At 44.9% G+C, this 20,341-nt stretch overlaps 1 protein-coding gene across 1 annotated transcript in view; it reads right to left on the bottom strand.

Annotated features, from left to right (window-relative positions):
• The window catches only part of atrnl1a (attractin-like 1a), a 428,607-nt gene that overhangs the window by 65,750 nt on the left and 342,516 nt on the right, over nt 1–20,341 (bottom strand). Inside the window, exon 28 of the mRNA XM_050071268.1 lies at nt 13,119–13,214. Coding sequence (XP_049927225.1) covers nt 13,119–13,214 — 96 coding nt within the window. The remainder of the gene's footprint in view (nt 1–13,118; nt 13,215–20,341) is intronic.

Consider the following 20,341-nt stretch of genomic DNA (forward strand, 5'->3'; position numbering starts at 1 on the left):
GTTTGACGCTGTCTGAGTGCCCTATTATTTAATATAGTGCGCGCTCACGGGCTGCAGGCAGGTCAGCCCTAGCTTCATACTGGAGAAATGTCACATATTGAACATCCTATCACTCATTTAGACAAAAGTAGATCGGAAAATAGGGCCCAGGTTGAAAAAACATTAGTTCCCCTTTAACTTTACATTAAGGACATAACATCAGTTGTGGGACATTAATTTGTAGGATATCGTACGAACTGTTGTGTCTGCATTTTTGTAGGATATCATACAAAGCGTTCTATGAGGATACGTTAAACCATGTGCTTTTGTTGCCTTAGCCTAACTTGTGTTTATTGCACAAGAAAATAAATACAAATACGCAGTGTTTGACTGATGCAAGTTTATTTTGAAAAAGACTGTTTGTATCGATGAATGGGGCCCACCCCCAACACTGTATCCAGATCTATGCATCCATGCCCCAGGTTAACACTGTTGGCTCTGTCAGCACTGTTCACACTGTTAGCACCATTAGCTGCTAGCAGCGGTCTCAGCCACCTCCATGTTGAGAGCCATGTGGAGGCAAACCCGGGTCAGACTCTAGATCATAAGTCTGCTCTGAATGTTGCATCCAGTTCCTTTAGGCCACAGGAAGGTGGTCAGGTATGCCGGGCATAAAACAAGCAAGACTTTGATGCTGGAGAACGACGTGTGCTTTTTAAACGCCTCAACATGACCATAAAAAAGTTAACAATTTCTTTGGTTGCTGTGAGAGGATACTGTATTGCAAGAATGGTAGGAAAACAAATGCAACACATTGTCAGTGAGCATATAACCAATACGTTTAGTGTCAACATTTTGTGACTTGAAGATTCGTTAATTAACAAAGATTCCTCATTATGTTGATAACAGTAGTATATAAACAGACTTTCTACGGTACAACAATACAAGTGAGCTAAACTCATTTGCGTCACACACTCTGATGCTCCCTTCTCTCCTCTTACCTCCCACTTCATCTCATTCATCCAGTCACTACATGTGTCCAGCCTCTATTGTGATAAGCTCCTTTTCCCCCACATTCTCCATGTTGTCTCGCAGGCACCTACTTTGCACCACAGCACCGGGGCAGGCTCACAGCACTGAACCACAATCTGCTCCAGCTTTGTGTAACATGATCTGCTGGGTTTTGAGTCAGTGCCAGAACTTTGCACGATAAATCATGTGCATTTCATTTTCATATGTGGCTAAGAGTCTTGTAGTTTAACTGATCTGTGTGGATTACAAGCTACTGGTGGGACCGAGAGAAAACTGGCAGGCCTAAAAAATTGGGTTGAAAATGGCACATAAGATTACAATGGAAGAAAAATGACTTAATTACTTGAAAGTAAAAATCGAGGTCTACTTGGAAACCACTTAAGCATTTTCTAAAATACAGTAATACTGAAATTATTCTTAATTTCCTCAGAGATTTTGGTCCATATTGACATGATGACATCAGCTTTGTGACATGGTGCGTTATCCTGCTGGAAGTAGCCATCAGAAGATGGGTACACTGTGGTCATAAAGGGATNCTGGCCATTCTCCTCTGACCTCTGGCATCAACAAGGCATTTTCACCCAGAGAACTGAAATACTCAGACCAGCCCATCTGGCACCAACAACCATACCATGTTGGAGTCACTTCACTTAAATTAAGCTTTCTTCCCCATTCTGATGCAGGTCGTCTTGACCATGTCTACATGCCTAAATACATTGAGTTGCTGCCATGTGATTGGCTGATTNGACCATCCTCTGTAAACCCTAGAGATGGTTGGGGTGAAAATCACACCAGCTCGTCTGGCACCAACAACCATGCTGTGTTCAAAGTTTCTTAAATCACCTTTCTTCCCCATTCCGATGCTCAGTTTGAACCATGTCTACATGCCTAAATGCATTGAGTTGCTGCCACGTGCCACAGGTGCACCTAATAAAGTGGCTGGTGAGTGTATGTTGAAAAGAGATCTGTGATGGTTGGAATATATATATTGTAGAAATAAATGACACAACACAAACTTTTGATGCATTAATCCTCCATCAAACTACACCACAGTCCTCTCCATGCAATTATATCTAATTCACACACGCATTCCTCTCCCTCTTATGCAGACGAAATCAGTGTGTGTGTGTGTGTGTGTGTGTGTGTGTGTGTGTGTGTGTGTGTGTGTGTGGAAACAACAGGTGTTGTGTTCCTTGCTCGCTGTGTAAACATGGCATGAAATGGGGTGATGATGACTCCATTTGTTTAACCATACTCTGCTGCTCTGCGTAAGCGGGACAACATAAAATAGCGGGGCAGCATGGAAACATTCCCTTTCTCTCATTCATTACAAAATTATGCTAAGCTGCACGCTTGACTATGAACCAGATGTTGTGTAATTAACCTCGGTGTGAAGATAGCGTTCTGCCCTATTGTCTCTCACCTTCAAGAATGAAATGGAAACCAGGCTGAGGCCGAGATAAGGGGAGGTACTCCCGAGGTTTCCGCAGGCACGTGAACCAAACTGAACTGAGCCGAGTCCAACCTGGTCAAAGAAGAGCTAAAACTAATTAAGCATCGTGTGGAGATAGCCTCCCGTACCATTGTCTCTATAACCTTCAGCTTAAAGTGTGTGAGGAGATGAAACCTTGAACAGTGAGGGGAGATATGTGGAGGTGGACTTTGTGTTAGCGGGTAATTTTAAAACATCACAATATGTTTTACAGAATATCTCAAAGCTGATAATGTCACTATGTGAACTGACTGGAAAGCTCCAGAAGAAATGTACGCTCAAGAGAAAGAGAATACAATGACTAAACAAGTTGAGGTACTATTTGTTCATCAAACTGTGCTCAGGTTGTGTGATAAATGTATAAAGACATGTCACATATCTCTAACGAAAAGAATTTCAGCTGCAGCACATCATGGTTGAGATCCCAAATAAAATCTAATCTCACACCATGAAAATTCAAATCAATATGTGATCCGGCTCGACCTGAAAGAGGATGGAAGTTAATTCCAAGAGTGTCAGCCGTGTAAAAGATTGTTATACAGCAGCTTTTTGAATCAGATGCATTTCTGCATGAGTACACAGTGTTACTGCCAGCATCAACACTGTTGTAGTGCGCTATTAGTTTTTGTTTTATACACAGTGGATGTTAAAGGAGCTGTACGCAATATTCAGAGAATTTCTGATTCAGATGCAGGGGCGGGATTGTTTGCACACAGGTCACAACATGGAAGTAGCTGAGCTAGCAGTGCTAACACTGGGCATTTTCAGACCGAATAGTTCTAGGATTCTGGGGAGCTCCCCCCAAGAACGATATACCTTCAAGGGCTTTTTTCCCCTTGCATTCGCACCACCAATTGAAACACTGAAATAACATACAGTAAGCTGGCCAGCGATTGGTAAAGCAGCGTCACCTTGCTTTGACACGTCAAAGTGGCGTTGTATTTCCACCATTGCATTTGCTCAGTGAAGCCTTGACAGATAGGACGTCAAAGGTATCCTGGGTGCGTTGGTTGTTGATGTTCTGGAACGCTGTGTCAAGTTCTGCATTGTCTTCTTTCAAAATACACTTTTTTCCTCCAACTAACACACATGGTTCGGTTTAGGAAAAAAAGAACAGGGTTTGGCTTTTGAATTTTACGGGACGCAAACACCACTCTCCTGGGTGAAAGTCGGTGTTTGTTGGACCTATCCACCACCGCTCCCGCCTTACTTGGACTTTTGCCACCTTAACGTCCCTTGCTCTCCCGCCACATTTCCCCCTGACACTGCTGAGTACCGTTAAACTATAATGACAACCGGCAACGTATCATGCTGATGTTAAAGGACAGCTTTTTCGTTGGTGTCTGACGCCGCAAGTGCTGGATTTCGAGGACTTGGGAGTGAGACCGGGTTGATTCTTTATGTTACAAGCTGGGCTTTACATGGCTGACAGGTTTTTAAAAATGTTGGTTGCAGATGTTGCATTGGCTGTGTTCGAAGAAATCAACAAAAACTTGGAGCACCTACTCAGAAATTGGAGCTAAAAAAGTCGCACAAAATGGTGTTCTAGGGATGGTAAAGAGTAAATGGACTGCACGTGTATACTGTAGCACCTTTCTAGTCTCCCAACCACTCAAAGTTCTTTTTACACTACGAGTCACATCCATCCATTCACACACAGTCACACACTGGTGGCCGAGTCTACCGTACAAGGTGCCACCTGCTACTCAGTAACCATTCACATGCACTGAAACACCCATGGATCAGCCATTGGGAGCAATTTGGGGCTCAGTATCTTGCCCAAGGATACTTCGACATGCAGACTGGAGGAGCTAGGGATCAAACCACCACTCTTCCAATTAGTGGATGACCTGCTCTACCTCTGAGCCACAGATGCCCCACAACCAAACTACGACTGTTCCTAGTCATGTGGACATATCAAAAAGAGGGGTTCTTAGACCTATGATATAGTTCCCCTGATACAAAAACACCTGTTGTCACCTGGGGGCATTCTTGGAACGCATCAGCTGTATTCGGCGTCTGACTTCCAGCAGACGGCGATACAGCCTCTGGGAGCAGACCCCAGATTTTCTGGCATTCCAGTTTGAGGAGGCGAATTTCCGTTTCCGACTTCCGTTTATATATATATAAGTAAATATGCTGAACCATTGCGATGGATTCAGAGTTTGCAGTGACGCCAATTATGTTCCACCTCGTTAGTTCACCGCACGGACCGTTTAACCTGGCAGCAACTGCAGCCGGCCCAAACGTGAATATCACGCGGACTACAAACAGCCTACAACCGGAAACCAGGGCTCTTCTGCTCTTCTTCCAAAGGCAAGATCTCCGGGGTTTGCCTACAGACTCTATATTCACTGAATGTAGAGTCTGTATATAGAGACTACCTGGGGGGAAACTGGATGGTGGGAGTAAGGCTTCCGCGACGACGCCATTCTGATATCAGCGGTTACAACCATATAACTGCATTGCAGAGTTGCAGCATTAAGCCAGCCAGGGACACACTCACAGGGACTCACATGCATTGACATGAATCAGAATCAGAAATACTTTATTGATCCCCGAGGGGAAATTATTTATGTTACAGGTGCTCCTTGCAAGAGAGGAAAGATACGTGAAAATATAAGAATGAGAATAAGACATGCACACGTGGACAGATCATCTACCACAACAAAGAACAGAGAAGTTTGGATTACAACACACACATGACTTAATTCTCTTCTGAGAGAGAAAAATCAAGCTGTTGGCTGCTAAATCAATGTCCTAAATGAGGCATTCAGCTCCTTCAGAGTTCATTGAATAAATCTAATTCTGCATCTAAAATGAGGTTGTTAAATGAAGTTGAATGTTAAGTTGAATGTTAAGTTAAATGTAAAATTCTGAAATGCAAAACTTGGAAACAGTCAAATCTATTTGCTTCTGGGTTAACTCAAATTTAAAGCCTTGACTGGAGGTTTATCAGTGTTTGTTCTGAACACCGTCCTCTCTAACAAAGCTATCAATGCGCATTTGTTTGCATGTAGTTTGATAAATGAGGGCGACTGTTCTCTCGCAACCTCTTGCGCACAGTAAATCTCCTGCAACATCTGTCACTGGGCTCCGCTGTGGCTTTAGGGAGGGTGACGGAGATGTCTCCGGGGTAATAGTTCACTCCCCATGATGCATTGCTTCTATCAGGATTATTAATAGGTTAAAATGAGTTACATCAAAGCAAGGTCAGACAAATTAGTGTGTCATTTTAGCTGTTTCATGGACCCTGTGTAATGAGATTACAGTAATCCATCATTACACAACTTGTAACTGTACAGTGTAACACTATATTAACTAAAACAAAAAAAACTAAAGATGACACATTGGTGGTTTACCAGGGTGTACAGAAAAAATGGGATCAGTCGTCCCTCTTAGCAACATGTTGACTCCATATTTTTATAAACTGAAGTTCACATTACACACGGTAGCCCTCACAGTCTGAGCAGACTATCAGTTGCATAGTGAGTCAATCAGGATTTTCAACTCAATGCCTCCTGCTCTGACAGACAGTCGCACTCACAACCTAAGAAAAAACATGACAAAATCTTCTAGGTGCTTGGACGAAACGGGACCATGCATCTGCCTGAAAGATCCCCGGACAGAACTGTGGATGTCAGAACCAGCAAGACTCAAGTTTCTGATCCAGTTTCCGAACCTGCATTGCTGAGGGACGAGAAGAAACCCCAGCATGTCCACTTTGCCCAGCAAAAGGTTCCCTAGAGCACATCCTGAGCTGCTGCCCTAAAGCCCTGGGAGAGGGGAGGTACACCTGGAGCCATGACCAGGTGCTGAAGGCAGTGGCTGACACTATCTGCACCAGAATCCAGCAAAGCACACATCAGCTTCCAGCAAGGCCCAACATCGGCTTCGTCAGAGTAGGGGAGAAATCTCAGGCAGAGCTCAAGGTCTCAACCGGGCTGCTAGCCTCAGCTTGTGACTGGCAGCTGAAAGTGGACCTTGGGAGGCAGCTTCAGTTTCTGGGACATATTACAAGGACACCACTCAGGCCAGATTTGGTCTTAACATCTGTCTCCACAAAGCAAGTAGTGCTCAAAGACATGCAGGTTAATCGGTGACTCTAAATTGTCCATAGGTGTGAAGTCACTGCATTTCACTGCCTTAACTTTCGTCCTCGTCCCACCCTGTTTCCCCCTCACGCCGCCAGGCTCAGTTAAACTATAACGGCAACCGGCCGCGTATCATGCTGATGTTAAAGGACGCCCTTTTGTGTCGGTTTCTGACGCAGCAAGTCGTCAGATTTCGTGACTTCAGAGTGAGACCAGGCTCTACTGTGAGCTCGGTGAAGTAGAGAGTGATATTTTTACTGTGCTGTCCATTTTATAACGACCTCAGGAAAATTCTTTTTGACAAAGTATGAAAACAGGAAGGCATGTTCCAGGACAGCGATATAATGAAATGGCTTTTTGATGATCACATATTTTCAGTATCTAATTAGATTCATAAAACCTGAGGGCTGTTAGGGTGGATCTTATAAAGCATCACTTTACCCAGCAGATGAATGTGGTACACCTGCAGGTATAGAGACACACTCTGTCCTCCCACATGCTTTATTCTGAACACCTATCTGTTTAATTTGTTTATTTTCCATTTGTATCAGGTATTTATTTTGCTATGCCAGTGCTTTGCATTGAATAGTTAACTTTATATTTGTTATTTATTTTGTTTGTGTCAGTGTGATGGCACTAGAAAAATGTTTGAATAATCCCATTTGTGCTGGGCTGTGTTGAAACAGCCAGACAAGAAAATATACGATGCGTTCATTCATTCATACAATTTTGCCATACCTATTGATGGGTGTTTTCATTTCCTTTTATACCTCTGCTCCCTAAGAAAATATTGTGCTTTTTACTTCAGTATATATGACAGTTATAGTTTCTTTTTCCATAATTAGCTGTCATTTATATTTATTGCTGCAATTCTCATCTTTTAATTCTATTCATAATTTTGTTGACATTTGTATATTTGCTCTACCACTATTTTTTTTAGCCATTAATCACTCACTTATATTTCGTTCTATTGCTACTTGTTTTATACAGTACTTGTTACATGATGTGTTGTGTGTTGTTGCTGTGGGAATTTGGCAAAGTAAAAGTTATTTCATTTCGAGATAACTAAACTAAAGTGCCTAATAGAAATGAACGAACTCCCGTTTACTTACTGTGTAGTCCGTTCAGTGAACGTACCACAGTGAACGTACTGCGGATCACTGAGTCACTTAACATGCACACTTTTGCACAGTGATGAGAGGATCTGACAGTCTCAGCCACGTGTTTTCTCAAACTGCGGGTTTTATACACTACTTGTTACATGCTGTGTTATACTGTGCGAGAGTTGTTGCTTGCTGTGGCAATTTAGCAAAGTTAAAAAAAGTTATTTCTCTCCGGGATCAATAAAGTGCCTATTACACTTGAACACACCACACCCCCAGTTCCGTCGCTGCAGCTGCTGCTCTGCACTGACTGGTGAGTCTGACTCTTCTCATTACTGCTGCCAGCCTAGCGTTTTAAGTTTGCTTATCTGGAAACTAAATCTGTTAAAACCCGTTGCTTCTTCCCACTTCAACCTGAATAACAAACCGGAGCTAGCTGTGAGGCTAGCGGAGCATTAGCCGCAGCATGACCGGAGGGAAGCACAGCCAGTTAGCCTCCGCTAGTCTCTGAGCTAGCCCCGGCTCTCCGTTTGGATCCAACCGGAGCACCGAGCCCTGGTTTGTTATTCAGGTTAAAGTGGGAAGAAGCAGCGGGTTTATCGGGCAGCTGAGTGAAGTGGAGCCTGCGGAGGAAACACCGGGACCGTCTGGATGTAATAGTCCGTGGAGGTGCTGCGGTGCTCGGCTGCACAGATAGGAAACCCCTCGGCTGACAGGATGTACCACTCTCTCACTCCGCTCTCTCTCACGCAGGCGCAGAACGTACGTGCTACTTGGCCGTCGGATGTAGTCCGTGTAGTGTGTTCAAATGCAACTGACACAGGGCGACGTGAGGCGACGTAGACGACGCAACAGTTGGCTTTCGTCGCCGCTAGTTCTTTGATGTCGGTTTGGTGTGTCCGCACCTTTATAATGCATTTTGCTATCGTTGATGTTGGAGCTCAGACTCTGGTCCACACACACCGGATATCAGCAGATTTGAGAAGAGACAGACAGCAGAGAGTTGACGATCACAGTGCATGACGAGGGATCAGACTGAGCTCTGTAAACTCAATACAATGAATCCCGATCATTAAAAAGTGCCTCAGTAGCTGTTTTTGAGATCAGATCGGGACATTGCTATATTGAAACTCTGCATAATAGGAGCCTTAACTTTTGACACCTTCATTTTGTTGATAATAATTTAGTATGTAACAATTTGATTCAGGACTTTTACTTATAATGGAGTTTTTTTTTCATGGTTTCTACTTTTACTTATCTAGTAAAGGATGTGTAGTGAAGCACCTCTTCCACCACTGCCCAACAGTGACCCAGCAAAACTAACCACTAAGCCTCCTTAACCATGCCAGCAAACTGTCTCCATGCCCTTTTCTGTTGAGCTAAACCCTGCACGCATATAACACTGAGTACAGACATCTCACAACAGAGGTGACACCACCGTTTGGACAACTGCCTGCCACTCCCCCTTCAGCAGAAGGGCACATCTCATTCGGTGGTTACCCTTTCAGTGAGAGTACCCCTGTCATGTTGCAGCACGTCCTCTGTAATCTCTTTATACAAGAGGCTGATATGAGCAGCGGGGCCAGCTGCCTCTCTCAGGGCCCACGCTGCCTCATGAGGACCCTTCAGGGCCGGTGGGTGAAGGTGAGGTGCCAACATGTTGGAGAATCACACAGAGAGCTCTGTTCTCACACAGGACAGCCAAGTCAAGAGTGGGCTTTTGAAACCAGCTGCATTCTCTCCCCTCGGCCCTCCACCTCTGTTGACGTCAGTACTTCTCTGAGGTATAATGTGGATGTTGTGGGTGAGCTGCGTTTGTCAGTGCCTGTTAAAGGGATAGTTTGACATTTTGGCAAATTCGCCTATTGCCGTAATCCCTATAGTCATATGAGTAGGTACATTACCTTTAATTGACAGTGCGTGCTGTTTTGAGATCGGTGGGACAGAGCTGCCCGCTGCTTAGCGCACTGAATGGAGAGTAACTCTTCCTCTGTATATTCTGGCTTCTTCTCAACAAACTTGTTGTTTTGATGACGGGAGTAACTGCACTAAACATACGCTGTCTGAAATCACTCCGCCCAGCAAGTACTGTATGTCTGGAATGTAGTTCCGGCTCTGCATTTGGCTTCAAAACAACTCTGTCTCGTAATATTACATTATTATTTCATAGCGTGGGGAATGTGTAAGCTACAAGTTGTCCACAAGAGCGTTTTGGAGTCATTTGATGGTGTATTTGATTAGTTTTGAGGGAGAGAGGGACCTGTACCGTTCACCTCCATTTCAGCGGGCAGCTCTGTCCCACCGATCTCAGAACAGCACGCACTGACAATTAAAGGTAATGTACCTACTCATATGACTATAGGGATTACGGCAATAGGCGAATTTGCCAAAATGTCTAACTATCCCTTTAAGCAAAGCTTCCTATTGAAAGTTTAAAGCCATCTTATTTTCTTGTGACAATAACGCCTTACAGTGCCTCCAGCGTCACAGAAAGACACGAGCTTTCTATAACTTCTATCATCTTACAGACACAGTGGGCGACACACGTACATTACATCTCTGTACAGTTTCACACTGAGAAGCTGAAAAGTTTAAAGCTTGTAAGTTGGGTCGATGGCTTGTATTTTGTACACAATATTTACCTTTAGACAAGTTTAGGTTTGGAAATTACAGTCCTGGCCAAAACAAAACGTATTCAAGTACTCCATCACGCCAAACACTCTGTGTAGACCCTGTTAAAAGCTCGGCAGCCACCTATCTGTAAAGAGTAACTGAATCTCCACTGTTCCTGGCCGGGCTGACAATAATGCTTCCAGTCACCAGAGAAGCTCCACTGTAAAAAGCTCCTGATCTGATCAGTGACACCGATGATTCAGTCCTCTCAGTTCAGCCCGAGGATTCTGTTTGTTTGTGCTCAACACTTTTTAATCCCACAACACTGCTGCTCTGTATCCTCTGCAGCCCTCTCTGTTTGTTACTGTCTAATCAGGAAACAATGGGATAGCTGCTGCTATTCTTCCTGAATCGACGAGGGTCGATGTTGACTTGGCCGTGCACTGCACTGTGGGATGGCTCTGAGCGTTGCAAGCAAACCAGATGATGTCAAACTGTCTTTATGAACCTCTGCTGCCATTCCAGTGAATTACAACTCCATTCACCTCTAATCACAACAAACTTCTCTCAGAGGTTTTCAGTGCACTTAGCTTTTCAAAAGAAAGCCAAAGATTACAGCAACATTCTGTCTGCTCTCTGTCTTTTGGATCACAGGTGTTGGATAATAACTATATTGAAAATAATAATAATCTAATTCATGTTCCTCATCCTGGCGGCTGGGATGGACCCCGGAAAAGGGTGGATTGTCCACTCCAGGTCAGGGGGGAGGTCCTGCCTCAGGTGGAGGAGTTTAAGTATCTCAGGATCTTCTTCACGAGTGAGGGTGGGATGGAGCGGGAGATTGACAGGCAGTGATGCAGGCGCTTAACCGGTCCGTTGTGGTGAAAAGGGAGCTTAGCCAGAAAGCGAAGCTCTCGATTTACTGGTCAATCTAGGTTCCAACCCTCACCTATGGTCACAAGCTCTGGGTAGTGACCGAAAGAACGAGATCGCGAGTACAAGCGGCAGAAATGAGTTTCCTCCGCAGGGTGGCTGGGCTCAGCCTTAGAGATAGGGTGAGGAGCTCAGACATCCAGGAGGGACTCGGAGTAGAGCCGCTGCTCCTCCACATCGAGAGGAGCCAGTTGAGGTGGTTCGGGCATCTGGTAAGGATGCCTTCTGGGCATGTCCAACTGGGAGGAGACCTCGGGGACGCCCCAGGACACGCTGGAGGGATTACATCGCCCGGCTGGCCTGGGAACGCCTCAGGGTTCCCTCAGAAGAGTTGGACTGTCTGGGCTTCTTTGCTGAGGCTGCTGCCCCCGTGACCTGGATAAGCGGAGGATGACGAGTACGAGTACGAGTAATTTCATGTTTTAACTATTTAATACTCTGATGGTTGACTTTGTGTGTCGGCTCTGTCCCCTGCACCAGCTGGAATATGAGAGTCGCTTCAGGTGCGTTACTAACAGGCACGTTAACTGTGGAGAAGTGCTGTTCACTGTTATGAGAATAAGCAGAACATTTCCTAAGTGCTATATCGTAGGCAACTGGACTTGCTTGAGTTTCATGAAAGAGTTTCTCCTCTCATCCAAGAGGCCTCTGTGTGGGTGTGAACCCTTACGCCTTGCAGGAGTATCTGAGGAACTCAGGAGGAGCAACAAACACCACACTAACACACTGAGGCAGAAGCTTGTCTGCTCTGAGGACAAAACACTCAGGAGCAGAGTAATGTAGTGTATGCAGTTCAATGCAGCCAGGAATGCACAGATTTGTACTTTGGGGGAAACTTACCAACCACTCCACAAGCACATGGCACAGCACAGAAGCCAGCTCTCCTCTGTCCATTTACATGTAAGGATCCTTTCAGACCTAGAGTCATCTCCTTTGGTCTGAATCAGGGACTCATGTTGTTCCAAAGTTGTATAATTGCCTAGAGTTGGTTCGTGTTCTCACGGCAGCATTTACAAGAGGACCAGATCAAATGCCTTGTGAGAGAAAGCTGCTCTTGATTGGTCAGAATTTCCATGTGGGAAAAATCCAGGAAGTAAAGCAAACGTTGAAGAAGAGTACACTTGCAAGATAAATGTGACACTTTCTAATGTCACAATGGAGGGACAACTACGCAGGTTGATTTTAGCGCTGCTCATCGTGGACTAGTATAATAACTGAGTCTTACATGTATGAAATGTCCCAAAATGATCACTTTAAATGTGCTGCCTAACTGAATGACTTGAACGGTGCATGGTTATTATGGGATTTGTGGTTCCAGGTCGGGTTGCAGGACAAATTGGTATATGTGTAGGTGGTGGGGCAGTCACAGTATTCATGTCGCAGTGCTGGTTCAGGAGCGGGTCTTGAAAATCAGACCAGTGCAGGACTCTGCCTCGGGCCTCTTGTAGCCTCTGAAAATGGATGGTGAGCAGTGTTGAGCAATATTTGTCACTTCACATCCACGGTCCACCCACACAGATTGTCTCAGGCAACTTCCACCTTTATGTGCAGGATATGCTATAAATTTAATTCTTCTCAAAGCAACTTGTTGGACTATGAGTTTGTTTACAGTACTAGCATCCTGTCGTGCATCCACACACACCCACACACTCACACCCCCACAGCACGGCCACGACACCACTGATGGCAGCATGTCAGAGGGCCAAAGCAGCTTCAGTATCCTTGCATGCGTATGCTAATGAACACGCTGCCCTCAACGACTGTGTTGCGCGTTCCCAAACACAACACCGTGATTTCCCTTGTGTATTTATGTGTGTCTTCTTTGGCGGTGTTTATTTCTGTGTGCGCCCGTGTTTGTGTCTTTCTGCTGACCTGTAGCAGCTCCTCTTGGTCGCCGCCCACCTCCAGCGCCACAGCAACCGAAGCAAAGGGACGACTGGCCATCTGCTGTCGCTCTCTCATCAGCTGCTGCAGAATGAGACAGAGAAAAGAAAGGGTTTTTATTCAACATGTTATTTTGAGGGAAATATTTCACGGTGTGCACTGTTTTAAATCATAAAACATTATTATTCAGGTACAGTTCGACCACAGTCGCCTACAGTCGGCCACTGAGCAGCTCTACTGGGACCAACCAGAGGTGGAATGCATTGCTCAACGGAAACAAGGCTGCTCAATTTCTCCCTTGCACCCATCTGGACTGCAGATTTTGCCCAGCAACCAAATGGTACAAATGCTTTTCTGATCGATAACCATGTGTGTTCAAGCAGTGGTTCCCAACTGGTCCAGCCAGAGGGTCCAGATTTCTCCTTAGCCATTAGTTCAAGGTCCACACAATTTAAAATATTCTAGTTTTCCGTCTCTGTCAAGTATCTGTACGTTAGTCACTCACTCTACAACAGAAAATGACACTTCAAAATAAAAGCTCTGTGCTGGAAATGCACTGTACTTCAAAATAAAGTGTGGTTTACAAACTTGTCAAGTTTGAGAGTTACTTGCGGTCCATTCAGAATTAACCCGCGCCCCATCACTTGGAACCACTGTGTTAAAGGATGGTGGGGGAAAAAAGAAATTGGAGGAGTGATGGGGACAAGTGGGAAGATGAGGAGAAAGTGCAGGCTGGGGACAGACGTAGAAAAAGAGACAGTAGAAGAAGAAAAAAGAAAAGGATAAAAGGAAGAGGAGGAGAATGAGGGATGGGGAAAAGTGGGGAGCAGGGATCAAAGCCAAACGGTTGATAGATGCACAGGAAGGCGAAGAGGAGTGGGGAATGGCAGGCGGTGGGGGGGGCGGAGGGAGTCAGATGGGAGGAGAAGGGCGGGCAAACTTCATTAATGAGGAAATGTCAGATGAACAAAGGCAGATGGCGAGGCCTTTATCAGCATGAGGTCCAAACACCCCAAGTGGAAACACAAACACAGATACACAGCTCATAAAAAAAAACAGAACAACATATTGGGAACATGCAAAGACACCGACACTCCCACGCAAAGATGCACACAAACATCAGCAGAGATAAAAAAAAAAAAGCATCATGTGCATCTATACCTGAATCGCTACGAGGACACAGAAAAAAGGAAACGTGCTCACTGCAGCCTCGTCTACTCTCCTCTCTCCATCAAAAGCCCCGTTTCCCAGCTTTTTCCACTTCACTACAGACATGTTAATGGGGTTTTGTTTCTACATTTAGCTCGGGGGTGGCCACCTGTTTCACGCAAAACAAACTCATTTCTGGACGATAATGCGCCAAGCTCTAATCATCAGTATGTTGCTTGTTGTTTCGGCACAAACTCTGCCTGGTGCAGCCCTCGCCACACACACAAACAACCCACACACACACCTCTCATTGGTGAAACCAGTGCCGGGAAGGCCGAGGGAGAATCTGGGCTGCAGACTGAGACCCTTAAATGAAGGAAAAATGTTTGTTTGTTTATAGGGATGGGTTTTTTTCACTAAGATGAATAACATGAAATAAACTTGTATGTATCAGCGTGGTAAAATCCAGCCTTTGCAAAAGCAGGTCCAAAAAAGTAATGGATGCTTCACACATCTTCCCCACGACAGCACAGAAGATTTATACGATCAGCTTTAGTTTCAAGGTGGACACCAAAGATTCAGCATCTGACCAAATGTCCCCCATTCTGTTCCTGAGAAATGACCCTGAATAATGTCTAGGAAAGAGTTTTTGCAGAACACTATGATGTCACAGTGAAGATGACCTTTGACCTTTTGGATATAAAATGGTATCTCTTCATTTTGTCAGAATTAGCATATTAATTCTTGAGTTATAGCCAAGTGGATGTCTGTGCCAAATTGCAAGATATTCCCTCAAGGCCTTCTTGAGATATTGTTTTAAGGAGAATGACACAGACCTAAGGTCACAGTGACTGTGACCTTTGACCACCAAAATCTAATTAGGTGATTCTTGAGTTCAAGTGGATGTTTGTGCCAAATTTGAGGGATTAAGATATCACGTTCATGAGGATAAGATGGATGCAAGGTCCGTCATGACAGACGCAAGGTCACAGCCATCTTGACCTTTGACCGGGAAACCTAATCACTTCATCACTGAGTCCAAGTGGAAATTTGTGCAAAATCTGAGAGAAATTTCCTCAAGGTGTTCTCGAGATATTGCGTTCATGAGAATGCGACAGACGCAAGGCCATAGTGAGCTTGACCTTTGACCACCAAAATCTCATCTGTTCATTGTTGTGTCCAGGTGGACGCATGTACAAAATCTGAAAAAAAATGAGAGCAAGACTCTAGTGACCTTGACTGACATTGACTTTGATCATTGACCACCAAATTCAAACCAGTTCATCCTTGAGTCCAGGTGGACATTTGTGCCAAATTTGAAAAAATCTCCTTAAGGCCTTCTTGAGATTCTGTGTTCATGAGAATGAGGCGGCTGTAAGGTCACAGTGACCTTGACCTTTGAATACCAAAATCAAATCACTTCATCAAGATATTACATTCATGACAATGAGGTGGACACAAGGTCGCAGTAACCTAGACCTTTAACCCTTGACCACCAAAATCTACTCTCTTCTTTGTAGAGTCAAAGTGGACGTTTGTGCCAAAGTTTAAGGAATATCCTGAAGGTGTACTTAAGATATCACTATTACAAGAATTGGACAGACCAACGGATGAGGATCCAACTTTCCTTACAGTATGATTCTTGTTGCTCTCTGCTATTGATTATCCCATTACGTAAGAGATCACATAGATCTAATCTTAAAATACTAAATATAAAAACAGCAACAAGAAAAAGAAGCACCATGATGATTTAACAAAATCTAGACTGGAAGAATGAAACAAAAAAAAAAAAAACGTAAAGAAAGAAAAAATACATCAGAGCCATAACTAAAGAAATGACAGCAAAAAAGGAAACAAAGAAAAAAGATAAGCAAAAGAAAGGATAGAAAAAGGGGCCAACCCGTTCCTGAATGTCAGTGGCCTCCACACTCTGTTACCTCCACCTAAACTGAGGCACCTCCTCTGTGTCCTCTCCTGTTGCTGAGAAAAAAGGCTGCACACTGACATTAACCAGCTGTCAGGTGTTGTGCGAGTGCGCCGCCGGCTGCTTGCTTGCCACTGTCAGACTCTTTAAGCATGAATGAATACTACACCTGTAGCTACATCAGCGCAGTCAGGCGCGCTGGCTCCGGCGGCGCCAACCTCTCCCCGCTAGCACGCCGCCGTGTCGGCTAACGTGATGTCTTCTCTTGTTAGCTGTCACCGCTACGCTAACGCTGCTCAGATGACAGTGTGTGCTCGCTAGCATCGCTGTTAGCCTCCTGCTGGTGTCAGCCTGGATTTGTAAGAGGTGAGGTGAGAAGGTGTGTGAGAGGAGGGTGTGTGTACTCTGAGGTCTGGATGAGGTAATTTATACCTTTAGACCTTTAGAGCATGTTTTGTTTTATTGTCTGTTTACAAAGAGATAATTAATTTTACCTACAGAGTTCATGAACGTTTCATGTAATTGATAAAAAAAGACGCCCTCCAGAAAGGTTTTCTGAGCGGCGTCATTTTCTGTCGACTAAGATACCTTTGATACACGGATACGTAACTGAAGCTGTTCTGTTTGGGTGCATCCATGTGTGACTTCGTGTCATATGAGGTGTTCTCTCAGCTCTTTCTTCCCTAAAGCCTCTGCTCCTGTGTTACTGAGATTAAACTGGTCAAGGTGAGCTGGGTCACATTTGTGTGTGTGTGTGTGTGTGTTGCGACCTGATAAATCAGTCTAGACAGTGGAGTTATGTCGAGACATAAAAAGAGGGAGTAAAATGCAGCACTGTGTTAAGTTTTAGAGTCCGGTGAATATGCAAGTGTGTATATGGACTTTTGTTGTCCACCATTTTATATGTAGACATGCATATGAATGCTAATGCATATGTTCAATTTAAACAGACCACTTGTGTGTGTGCTCATGCATGTGTTGTGTGTTTAATGCCCCCTGTGATAAGTCCTTGAGTGGGCAACAAGGACAAGGCAGCGGCCATCTTCTCTGTCTGCCTGTGTGGCTGTAAATCAGCCATAAAACGGCTAATTAACTCTGCTGTGCTGTAAACAAGCAGTGCCACGCTAGACACCGCCAACTGGCTGACAAAAGGAGGGGAGGGGAGTGCAGACAGAGCTATATGTGCCTGTGTGTCTGAAGCAGAGAGAGAACAGTGATATTGAGTTTTCCAGTTTCAAGGATTTTAGCCGGACGCCTAAAATTCAAGCCGAATCACAGGAAGACACAAAGTTAACATTTCCTGTGAGTGCTCGTCCATGCTTTCACTCCATATTGAATGTGCCTGTGTTTACCTAGCCTAGGGGGGGGAGAAGCATGACATCCAAACATCCATTCGTTCATCCGTCCATCCATCCGGCCAGTCATTTCAGCTGGACAGACAGACGCATAAACAGCCAGGAGAAGAAGTGAGAGTGCTGCAACAATGAAGCCAATCACATGGTGAATTATGCTTCACAGAACGCGGCTCATCCAAAGTAGCACCTGCGAGCTCAAATTGCCAGGCCTGTTAGACGGATTGGAAATATCTGTGTAATAAGCTGTTCGCCGATTTCAGATGCACTCCTGTGAAAATGACGGGTTTCACAACATGACGAGAGGCTCGCTGCTACTATGGCTGCAATTAAACTCAACATCAGCTCTGTGAGGGCGAAACTACAGTATCATTACATCTGCAAGCCTGTGAACATATGTAACTGTATGCCTGTGTGCATGCTGATGGATGGATGTGGGGGGCAATAATGCAGCAGCATGTATATTCTGTGGCACCAAACTGCTGTAAATATGTACACTGTAAACCCTCAGAGTGGACGAATCATATGGGACAGTACGCTGGAACAGTACCTGTGTCTTTCCGTACAAACTTTTTTAAATGACACACACTCTGTCCAAATGTCCGTAGACACAGTGGACCAGAAAGTTTGTGTATTCTCGGTTTGGGGCTGTTTTTCTGGGTCTGGGCCCCTTAAGCCTAGTTCACATTACACGATTTTCACCATGATTTTGACGTCGCAGAGGATCTTGAGAGCCACCTTGGGTCGGAGGTGAGTCGGCAGATAGTCTGCCACGACGAGTCCTCATGTGTGAACAAGCCTATGAGCAAGTCTGTAAATCGCCCTCGTCTGGATATCTGGCATGCTAGAAAACTGGAGAAGTCTGACACGACTGACAAAGAGCATCAGCCAATGAGACGGGATACGTCCCACGTCAGCACGTAGGAGGACGGAAGATGTGAGGAGGACAAGCCGCAGGGTTGCCAGATCTGCTTATTAGCCCCAACTTTGGGCTTGTTTTTTGTAAAGTCACTTACAAATATTGGTAGTCTCCGGTTGTGTTTTTTTGGGCTTGTTTCTAAAGTGGAGTTGCTTATTGGGCTTGCTCTCTAAACGTCGCCTTTCTCTATGTATATCCGTCGCTTCTTTTGGGCTTGTTTCCATAGCCCTGGTTGCTTGTTTCTCTCCCAAGATCTGGCAACACTGACAAGCCAGCAAGCAACAACAACAATGGCGGCGTCCACAGGATCACGGGGAGCGCGTTGTGTTTGGACCGAGGCCCTGGAGGCAGATCTGATTCAACACTGGGAAGAATATCCATGCCTTTACAATGTGGCGTCTCCAAGTTTGGTGACGTCACCGCTTTATCTGGGCTCTGTTGGCGAGGGCTCGGTGGAGAAATCTTGTGGTGTGCACACACAGGTCGTAACGCAGTTGGCGAGACTCCCGCTGACAGAAACACACGTCGCCAGGCATGAACACTCAAAAGATTACGATAGTCTCCGTGATGCAAAATCAGGGTGAAAATCGTGTAATGTGAACTAGCCTCAATATATTTTTTTTAGACCTGTTTTTGTCATAAGTACTTTCGCACAGAATGCTAATATTATCCAACTAAAAAGCAACATTTGTTTTGTATTTGGGGTGCTATTGCACCACAGATAAAGGTGGTGAGGATTACACAACAACAGCACATAGGCTCTGAAGTCTGAACCAAGACAGCTAACTTTATTACTCCTTTCCTTCCGTTCTTACCTTTCACAGTAAAAGCCTTCGAAAGATACACTGGGTAACTGTTTAACAGAGGGAACTCAAATATACTCAGGACATTTTGCTAAAATTAAACTCACTAAAAAGCTTACATTTTACCTCAGACCAAGCGGCAGCCTCCAGGGCTGAAAAATGAAGCCAACACAGAAGCGCCAAAACTTTAGATGTCCACTTGAGGCTGGCTCTGGAAGCAGTCAATCCCCATAGGTCTCTATATCTAATTTCTCCCCTCATGACAACTGTACAGGGGTGAATTTTTACATAACTCAACTGTTTCAATGTTATTAAGGATTGGATTTAAGCATACTTAAAGGTTGGACGCATTGAGTGACAGGCTGTCTGTCGATTGTGTCTTCGGCTTCTCAGTCAGATCCACCTCTCGTCTCTCTCCACTCTAAGGGCCCTGTTTAGATGGTCTAAAACGCAAAGCGCTAGGCGTGCGGCGCATGGGCGTGTCCCAGTCACTTGCTAGTTAGACAGCACGTTTTCAGACTGTGCACCATGGCGGAGAGTCTAAAAGGGTTGGACTTACTCTGTGAATTAGTCATGGGTGTGTTTTGGGCGTATCATTCAATAAGCCAATCAGAGTGTCACCTCTCATTCCCTTTAAGAGAGGTGCGATTGGAGCGCACGGCGGAGAGCTAGTTAGATGGCGGACCTACCAACTGGAAAGAGTGAGCGTTTTACAGCTGACTGTCCCGTCACATCTGATGTCAGATCAAAGGGGATTGGCACCGTTTGGCACGTTTGGCACGCATAATGGAAACCCAACCTGATTTGATTACAGTAACACAGCTGCAAACTGACAAGTTCACATCCCTCTCAGCCAACCACAAACAGCCACAGCATCAGATAGGGAGTATATATTCAGCATCTGTCATCTTAGAAAAGCCAAAAGAAAAGAAACAGAGTGAGACTGCGAGAGAGAAAGAGAGAGCGCGCGCGCATGAGAGAAACGCTGTCAACAAATTGTAAGTTATTCAATTTTATTTTAACCCGGGAGGTTAGAGAGCCCAGCTCCCTCTCCAGCATCCTGA

Source organism: Epinephelus moara, chromosome 19 (genome assembly GCF_006386435.1).
Source record: "Epinephelus moara isolate mb chromosome 19, YSFRI_EMoa_1.0, whole genome shotgun sequence".
Classification (NCBI taxonomy): Eukaryota; Metazoa; Chordata; class Actinopteri; order Perciformes; family Serranidae; genus Epinephelus; species Epinephelus moara.